This window comes from Microtus ochrogaster, chromosome 2 (genome assembly GCF_000317375.1).
Source record: "Microtus ochrogaster isolate Prairie Vole_2 chromosome 2, MicOch1.0, whole genome shotgun sequence".
Classification (NCBI taxonomy): Eukaryota; Metazoa; Chordata; class Mammalia; order Rodentia; family Cricetidae; genus Microtus; species Microtus ochrogaster.
The window spans coordinates 21938215-21947938 of NC_022010.1; the positions used below are offsets into that span (position 1 = coordinate 21938215).

A 9724-nucleotide genomic window follows, 5' to 3' on the forward strand; every position below is an offset into this window, starting at 1 on the left:
TCCAGATCAGGTAGTTCCATCTTCAGTCAAGACGTACTGGCTTGTTTGCTTGGGTTTCAAACGGCCACTCGGATGCTTGAATGTGCCCGTCTTCAGACTACCCTCTCTGAAGGGGTGGACTTGGGGTCAGGAAATCATCTCCCCCCCACTTCTACGCTAGGCAGGCACTCTACCACCGAGCCATACCCCCAGCCCTGGAAACGGTCATGTAGACCAGGCCGACCTCAGATCTACCTAACTGCTGTGCCTCCCAAGTGTTAAAAGTTGGTACTACCAAACTCAACTTTTATTTTTAGAGACAAGGTCTCGCTGTGCAGCCTTGGCTGTCCTGGAACTATGTATGTAGATGAAGCAGGCTTTAAATCCAGGGATCCACTGCCTCCGCCTCCCAAGTATTGAGATTAAAGGCGTGCGCCACCATGCCCAGCTTATTTTTATTCAAAAACAGAGAAACAAAACCCAAACTTTACTCACTCACTAGCAATCTAACAATCTCACTAGCTTACCCTGGCTAGCCCCTTGTTGTACCCACCTCTGGGTTGGGCAACGTTCTACTGCGTCTTTTCCACCCACTTCCTGTATCAGGTCCTCACCGCTGACCCCTGAGCACAGGCTGTGTGTACACTCGATGGGATCCCTTTGTCACCGCCCCATTCCTGTTCAAGTCACAACCCACCCGGACCGACAACAGAAGAGCAACACACCCACTGGCAGGCTGGAGGCTGGTTTTATACAAAGGTAACTCACAGGGCGGACCACTGCACGCTGCTGCAGGTCATCACGGTCTGGCAGAAGTCAGGACAGGGTCGGCTGGAGGGGGAAGACGGGTTACAGACTGTCCAGTACAAGGACACACCAGACAGGAGCAAGGACTCACAGGCACTCAGCAGGATGGGATGGTAGGACCGGCAAGTCCCTGGCAGCCAATGACAACTGTACTTTCTCATGCTTGGGACACTGGATTAGGAACCCAGAAACCTAGCAGTGGCTGTGGTGCCTCAAGACTCCAGGGGACCCCAGAATGCCTTACTTTTCATGCAGCCCAGTGGCTGGCTTCAGACCCACTGTATAGCTGGGGATGACCTTCAACGTCTGATCCTGCCTTGACCATAGTTAGCTTACAGGCATGTCCTTCTACGCTGTTTTATTTCCTGTGTCTGAAAGCTGGTCAGTAAACTTTACTTTCTAGAGCTGCCCTGAGGGGAAATGACACAGATATATAGGGACATTTATCAAAGTACTCAACAGAGCTGGCACACAGAGGTATTTCATAAATAATCTTTTTGGGGGGAGGAGGGAGCTGAGGACTATGCTAGGTAAGCAGTCTACCAAAGTGCCCCAGTTCCAGCCATTTTTATTAATTTTGAGACAGTTTTGTTATACATAGCCTAGGCTGGCCTTGAACTTGTTCTGGAGCCCAGAGAGACCTTGACCTTTGGATCTATTGACTTCAACCTCCCAAGCAGCTGGTATGACAGACCAGCATGCCCTTCAACACATTAATCCTTAAGCAATTCCTCGCTCAGACAGGACCTTTCTCTGACCAACGTGTAGGAGCCTTCTCTGCAGACCGGCTAGGGCATGGCAACCTTGGAAGACTCCTTGGAGCCTGTAGCCTCTGGGGTGCCTAGGGCCCCAGAATACACAGTGCCAGGACAGCTGATAGGGGAGGGAGGCTGTACTCCCTGGGAGGTCCCTGCAGAAGCGGGGTATACACTGGAGGCATTGAAGTTAGGACCAAAGTGGTTCTGCACATAACACAGGCCGGAAGCAGGCTGGTAGGGAGGGAGGCTGGGCATGTGTCCAGGAGGCCAGGAGGCCAGTTTCTGGCCATTCGCATGCTGCATCTGGGTGACAGCGTGACTTGGGGTTAGATGAGGGTGGCAACTCTGCGTGGGGTAGGAGCCAGGTGGAGGGTTCAGCCTGGAAAAGAATAAGAGAGGAGACAGTCATTCTGTTGGCAGTGACAAGGTACAGCATGTCATTTCCTGAGATAAGAGCAGGGATGGAGTCGTAGCCAGCACTAAGTTACAGGGGAAGAGAAAGATCCACTTGGAGGGGAAGGGGCAGAGCTCCGTGTAGCTCAGGCTTCCTCAGTGTAGACATTTGGGTTACAGGCAGGAGCCACCACACCCCCTCTCCCGCCACGTAGTGCTCAGGATCAAATCTAGGGGTTCATGTGGACTAGGTAAGACTGTACACGTGGAAACACAGTCTGGGAACAGACTTGCACGAGCGTTCTGAGTGCCTGGGAGAAAACTGAGGAAAGAAGAGTCTTGTGCCCTCGGTGTCTTCCAAACAGTTGTTCTTGGAATGTGTTTGCACGCTCCTCCCAGGTGCAGCGGCTGTGAGTGAGCTCACTTCAGCTGCTGTTACTCACGTGCTTCCATACTGTGGGCGGCTTGTCCTCGAGACCCACGAACACCTTACTCACATATTGCGTCCTAACCCTAGGGTATAAACTACCTGCTGCTCTGATAAAGCTGGCTATTGCACAAGACTTTAGTCCGCCTCGTTTTTAGGTCCTATGCCACCAACTAGATCAGTAAACACATACACAAATGAAAAATTTTGAAAATACAGGGCTGGGCTGGGCTGTGGCTCAGTGGAGCACCTGCTTAGGATGTGCCAAGCAAGCCCTGATTCCAGCCCCAGCTCACGACTCCACTCCTGCTTCTGGGAGCATTTTCCTTTTTTTCTTTTGAGACAGGATCTCACCAAGGTCTTGGCCAGCCTAGAACTCTCAATGTAGAGCAGGCTGGCCTCAAACTCACAGGGTTCTGTCTGCTCCTGTCTCCCTAGTGCTGGGAATTAAAGATGTGCAGTACATTACCTTCTTGTTAAAATGATTTCCCATTTATGTGTGTGTGTGTGTGTGGTAGGTATATGTATGTGTGGTTGGTGTGTGTTTAGTTTGTGTTTGTGGTAGGTATATGTATGTGTGGTTGCCGTGTGTGCATGTGTGTGTATGTGTGGTTGGTGTGTTTGTTTAGTTTGTGTGTGTGTATGTGTGGTTGGTGTGTGTGTTTAGTTTGTGTGTGTGGTAGGTATATGTATGTGTGGTGCATGTGTGTGTGCGTGTGTGTGCATGTCTGTGTATGTGTGGTTGGTGTGTGTGCATGTGTATGTGTGGTTGGTGTCTGTGTTTAGTTTGTGTGTGTGTGTGGTTAGTGTGTGTACGCGTATGTGTGGTTGGTGTGTGTGCGCATTAGAGAACTTTCAGGAGCCAGTTCTTTTCTTCTACCATGAGGGTCCCCAGGGATGTACCTCAAGTCTCAGACTTGGTGGCAGATGTCCTTATCCACTAAGCCATCTTGCTGGCCTCTTCTCTCGTTTTTAATAAACTGTCCCTATTTTTATTATAAGGAAACACCCAAACTCTATGCCAAACCAACTTTCCAAACAAGAGCAATCAGAGACAAAACAACTCACATGGCAGCTAACTAAAATAAACACACGTGTCCTGTTGTAACGCTCTCGGTGACTCTGTCAGGACACCTGAAACATCATGTTCTGTTCTGATACCTGCAGTCTTGGCAACCTACAACCACCTGCCACGTGAGGAACAGAGAAGGGACACAGAGCACTACCCATTCCACATCTGTCCAAACCTGGCACAGGTGACAGAGCTTCCGGGTGGGCAAGTGTAACTCAGATTAGAACTCTTTTTCTGGGTCCCGAGGGCAGCTCCATTGGTTTGTGACCCCACCCCTCTGCTGTCACACAGGAGACTCTGAGGGGGAAGTCTGTACATCTCAGGCCTGTCAAGTTGCTAGGAGACTCTTGCATGCTAGGCACACACTCTATCTCTGAGCTATGTGAACAGCCCTTGGCTTCTTCAGATGTGGTGAGCTGAGGTGGGGTTCTACTCTGTAGTTCAGACTGGTCTCCAACTCCAAATCCTCCTGCCTCTGCCTCCCAACTGCTGAGATTACAGGTGGGACCAAGCCCTGCTTCCGCCCTGAACACAACATAATCTGGGTGTGGGGTGCTTGCCTGTAATCCCCAGCACTGAGAGGAGGCAGTGGCATCAGAGGTTCAGGGTCATTTTGTCTAAACACCTAGTGAGGAAGGACTGGGCTACTGAGGCTCTGTCTACAAATAAACACACACACACACACACACACACACACACACACACACACACACACACACACACACACACTAAACAGCACAGACCCCCAAACCCAAATCTAACTATTCCAGCTGAAGAAAGCTTACTGCAGACCTTGGGCGTGGAGGGACGGCACCCCAGCCATGCTGGCTCCTCACTTCTCACCATGCCCTTCCTGGATGATTGTGCTAGGATTGTAGAGTCTCAGAGGAACACAGCTGGAAAGAACACAACTGGCAGAGGCCCTATGGGAAAGGCGCCACAGCGGGCTCGTCCCTGGACTGCTACTTGGGAACACATGTCCTCTCTGGCCTCCTCTATAAAGAAGGTGTGAGGGGCTGGAGAGATGGCTCAGAGGTTAAGAGTATTGCCTGCTCTTCCAAAGGTCCTGAGTTCAATTCCCAGCAACCACATGGTGGCTCACAACCATCTGTAAAGAGGTCTGGTGCCCTCTTTCTGGCCTTCAGGCATACACACAGAATATTGTATATATAATAAATAAATAAATATTAAAAAAAAAAAGGTGTGAGGCCGGGCGATGGTGGTGCACGCCTTTAATCCCAGCACTCGGGAGACAGAGGCAGGCGGATCTCTGTGAGTTCGAGACCAGCCTGGTCTACAGAGCTAGTTCCAGGACAGGCTCCAAAACCACAGAGAAACCCTGTCTCGAAAAACCAAAAAAAAAAAGAAGGTGTGAGGACCCACAAGTTCTGGCTGCTTGCCTAGTTAGTAGCTTTTAAGAGCAAACAAGCCAGAACTGGAAAAAAAAAAAAAAGCCTCACCTGTTCTCGTTGGGGAGCCAAGAAAGTTTCCTCTGGGAGAGACAAGAAACTCCTTTCAGGTCTTCCTGCCCTGTCACCTGAGCAGACTGTGTAAGCATGCCATGTGTCACAGCCCAGCGCTACCCGCAGAGTATTGCAACGAAACGACATTAAGACTATTATCTCTCCTCAAATCACTCAGAATTTCACTCAAGTTCTGTCTTTGCCCGCTCACACTCGGTTCCTTCCACACGCAGCAGTGTACAGAAGGGAACTGTGCACGCATTTTCTTTCCTTACTTGCAATGCTGGAACCCAGGGCCTCCCAAGATTAGATAAGTATTCTACCACTGAGCCACACCCCAGCCCCTCACTGGGGGATTCTAGGCAGGTGCTCTACCACTGAGTCACACCCCCAGCTCCTCACTGGGGGATTCTAGGCAGGGGCTCTACTGATGAAATAGAACTACAATCCTTCCCTGCACAGAGCTCAGAAACTGTGTTCCCCTCTTCCTTTATCCTCCAAGATGACCTAGCTAAGGTGAACTACACCTTTCAGTTGCTCTTGGAATGAGAATGAGAGTCGGCAGTGGGATTGTATCTACAGCCTGGTATCTGAGAGCAACAGACAAGAGCCTCCCAAGTTCAAAGCCAACCCTGACTTTCTATGACTCAAAAAACAAACTAACAAGCAAAAAACCCCACAAAGGCAGAGTGGGTGGCAGCAGAGTGACAGAGCAACCTAGCATGGGCAAGGCCTTGGGTCCACCCCAGCACTGAAACCAACCACACAACACAAAGGCGAGGGATTCCCCACTTACTTCCGGCTCTGGGCGGCTCTTCTTTCGGCAGAAGAACCCGAGATGTACTTGAACAGGGGGATCCTCCTCATGACACTGAAGGGGAACTTCTGATCAAGCTTCAGGGCTACACGCTCAGAGAGGTCGAGGGAGTAGCAGTAGGTGAGGCCATCTGAGGTGAGTGTATTAAGTAAAATCGAAGGCAGCAGGCAGAGGCAGCTGACATGCCTTTTGAGGGCCCGCCCCTGGGAGGCACAGCTGTGTATACCAGTCCCTCAGAGAGCTGAGCAGTCCCATCCACACACCTCACGGGAACAATGCCATGTGTAGTGTGCATGAGAGTTCACACGCACCTCCCGGGCCTTCCAAACACGACCGTCAGTCACAGCCATTCTTTTCTTTCCTTTTTGGCTTTTTGAGACAGGGGTCTCTATGTAGCTCCGTAGGCCAGGCTGATCTTGAACTCAGAGATCCTCCTGCCTTTGCCTCCTGAGAGCTGGGATTAAAGGTGTGTGTCTACACCACTGCTACTACCATCGGCTCCACCACTGCAGCTGGTTTACAAGTCAGTCTTAATACAATGCAGAGACTGGCACGCACCTAGACTTCTGCTCCAAATCAGAGGTGCTCTGCCCCAGTGTGCCAACTGAACTTCACGTGGTTGGTTGTTGAGGAGGAGGAAGATGTATGTAGCCTGGTCTGGTCTCGAACTTAAAACACCTCCCTCTGCCTCCTGAGTGCTGGGGTTATGGGGCATGCAACACATGGCAAGTTTCATTGCGGCTTCTCTGGAAGCATTTTCTCCATATAGTCTCCATCACTGTCTGCACAGCTACAAAGCCTGTTTCATACACTCTTCAACAAATACTTATTACACAAATATTCTGTACGTGTGCACATGCACACAGGTGTAAGTGTACCACAGTGTGTGTGTGGGGGGGGAGTTGAAATCTACCGCAAAGGCCCCAGGGCTGGAACTCAGGCTGTCAGGTTTGCCAGCCCTCACTCACCCATCAGGACACCTTACTAGCTGCCCTGAAGCAAAGATTAAGCCAACTAGTTTATGCCTGCATCAAGGGGTAAGTACAGGTTGAGCATTCCTTATCCAAAACAGTTTTGAGTGAAATATCTCAGGGCTTACGAGGTTATCTGAATATCATGCCTATGCATGATAAAATCCATTTATGTTTCACATGTACCTCACACAGCCTGAGGTGACTTTACACAGCATTCTGGGTGCATCCATGTTCTTACTTCGATTATAGTCAGGTCAGGGGCAGAATATCCCACTTGTGTCGTGTTAATGCTCAAAACACTGCAGATTTTGAAGCATTCTGGATCTCAGTATTTCTAATTAGGAAGCTCAATCCCTTATAAAAGCCAGATAAGGGTAATGTTGGTCAGTAGCTCAGTGGGGCCTTGATTAGGCCGATGTATCAGAGGGCCTACATTGGATCCTCAGCCCTGTCTAAAATGGATGGTTTTGGTAATAATCAGGCGCTAACCCCTGATACTCCTGAAGCTGGAGGACTGACGTCCATCTTCTGGCTCAGTCAGCTCCAGGTCCAACTGCGCTCGCTACCTTATACCCGATTAGAACTACAGAAGAGGCAAGCCGGCGTAGGGCACACACCCTACACCTTTAATCCCAGCACTCAATAGGCGGAGACAGGCAGATTTCTGTGAGTTTGAGGCCAGCCTGATCTATAAGGTTGAGTTCCAGGCCATCCAGAGCTGCACAGTGAGTCACCTTTTGAGGGCGGGGGAACATAAAGATGGCTTCATAGTTAAGAGTGCAATTGCTCTTCTAGAGGACCCAAGTTCAGTTCCCAGCATCGACACGACAGCTCACCAGCACCTGTAACTCCAGTTCCTGGGGACTGACAACCTCTTCTGCATCCTCAAGTGCCAGCATGTAGGTGCACACATCCGCAGACAAAAATAAATCAAAAAATAAAGGGAGGGAGGGAGGGAGGGAGGGAGGAAGGGAAGGAGGAAAGAAGGGAGGGAGGGAGGAAGTGATATTCCTGAGAATATCACCTAGAAACTGATATTCGGGGTGTGGAACCAGGTGCGGTGGTGAGTGATAGTAATCCTAGCACTCAGGAAACTGAGGTGGATCTTGAGTTTGAGGCTAGCCTGGGCCACATAGCAAGACCCTGTTACAATCCCTCTCTCTCTGAGAAGAAAGAAAAGTAAGGGCTGGGATGTAGCACAGTGGTAGAGTGTCTGTCAATCACACACAATGCCCTGAGCTTGATACTCTTAACCCAGCGAAAATAGAAAAACTATCCACAAGTCCAGGTCTGTCTCTTAACCGGTCCACGAACATCTCTGCGTGCAGGCACCTCATGCTTCTCCGATGTGGGAGTGCCTGTGTGTGGAGATCAGAGGCTAGCCTGGTCTCCCCAGGAACTGGGGTCTCTCAATTGGTCTGGAATTTACCAAGCTAGGCTTGGCTGGTGGGTCAGTGAGCCTTAGGGATTTTACCCGTCTCCACCTCTGAAGCACGGGATCAGAGTGTAAGTCCCAAGGCCATGACTCGTGTCCTCACGCTTGCACGGATGCTTTACTGAGGAAGCCATCTCCCTGGCCCTCTTCCAGCGAAACTTCACACTCAAGTTAGTTGAGAAGATTGCACCTCAGTTTACAAGGGAAAAAAGGCAGGCCCGTATAGTTAAGCTTAAGTTGCTAACCGGCTGTGTTGAGTTGACCTGGGCAGGCAACCATACTCAATTTTTCCAGATGAGTTCTGATCCAGGGATGGGGAGAACTGCCCAAGACTCCCAGGCTTTCCAAGCTGGGGCCAAACCCAGACTGCTTGTGTAGGAGCCTGCGACTGTGTACCTGACACCCCACACCCCCAAGTGAGTTTGCACCCCGGGGTAGCCTCACACTGTAGCTCCCTTCCAGGAAGGATACACGACAGGCCGATCAAAAGGCCAGAGATGTTGCTGAGGAAGGAGGTCTGAGGAATGAGCCAGGAGGCACAGAGCAGCAGCCACGGCACCAGGGCGGAAGGCACCACCACACCAAACACCAGAGCCCGCCTCATCCGAGAGCGGACTGAGGTGACTCCCAGCATGGCAAAAGCCACGGGGGTGAACCCTCTGGCATCCTCCACCTCACCCAGCTTGGACAGCGATGACACCGACTCGAACGACAGGTAGATGATGGCGGAGGAGACGGTAAAGATGAAGGTGAAGAAGCAATGGCGGACAGTGCCCACGGTCCTCTCGAAGTTGCCAGCAAAGCGCCAGATGATGATGGCACCGCAGAGCAGGGAGACTGGGTTCTCGTAGACGAAGATGTAGGTCACCAGCCTGTAAACTAAAGATGGGTTTGGGTTAATGATCCGAGGCGGTGCTGTTCTGAGGGGCAACCAGGTCCCAAGCCAGCTTGGGGTGGGGGGGCTTGAAGCTGGAGCTGGAACCCAGTTGGTAGGGTGCTTGCCGAGTGTGCACCAAGTCCTGGGTTCCATTCCTAGCACCACATATGCCACACGCAGGAAGTGGTGGTACGCACCTAGGAGCCCAGCACTCAGGAAGTAGAGACAGGAAGATCAGGAGTTCAGGGTCATTCTGGCTCCTCTGTGAGTCTGAAGCCAGCATGGTCTACACGGGAGCCTGTCTCAACAATAAAACAAAAACAGAATAGGAAAGTGAGGGTAGTGCTTGCCATTCAAGGCGTAAGTATATCATATAAACCTTTGTTCCTTCTGGTCCTGGAGCCGGGCTTAGCAAGAGCAATTCCGTGATTCAAAATATGAACATATAATGTAGCTTCTGTTCTTTCCTGGCCCTGGAGCAAAGATTGTCAAGACCAACTTTGATGTGCGAAAAAGACAGCTTTGTCTGAACTTGTCAAATGCTTTATAACATTGCTTCAGGCTTTCTTTTAAAGACTTATTTTTATTTTTGTGAATCTGCATATGTCACCTGTGTGCAGGTACCTGTGGAGGCCAGTAGAGGGTGTTGGACCCCTAGAGCTGGAGGTACAGGCAGTTGTGAGCTGCCCCATGTAGAGTGCTGGGAACCAAACTTGGCTCCA

General features: G+C 50.7%; 1 protein-coding gene across 2 annotated transcripts in view; it reads right to left on the reverse strand.

The window, feature by feature from the left end:
- Positions 1 to 708: 708 nt before the first annotated feature.
- The window catches only part of Rhbdd2 (rhomboid domain containing 2), an 11980-nt gene continuing 2964 nt past the window's right edge, over positions 709 to 9724 (reverse strand). Inside the window, exons 1-4 of one of the 2 annotated variants that reach the window (XM_005344613.3) lie at positions 9200 to 9232; positions 8597 to 9004; positions 5696 to 5846; positions 709 to 1923 (exon numbers count right to left, since the gene is read on the reverse strand). In XM_005344613.3, coding sequence (XP_005344670.1) covers positions 1575 to 1923; positions 5696 to 5846; positions 8597 to 8759 — 663 coding nt within the window. In that variant the 5' untranslated portion in view covers positions 8760 to 9004; positions 9200 to 9232 and the 3' untranslated portion in view covers positions 709 to 1574. Of the gene's footprint in view, positions 1924 to 5695; positions 5847 to 8596; positions 9005 to 9199; positions 9233 to 9724 lie in introns of those variants that run through there. The other variant, XM_005344611.2, reaches the window with a different exon arrangement.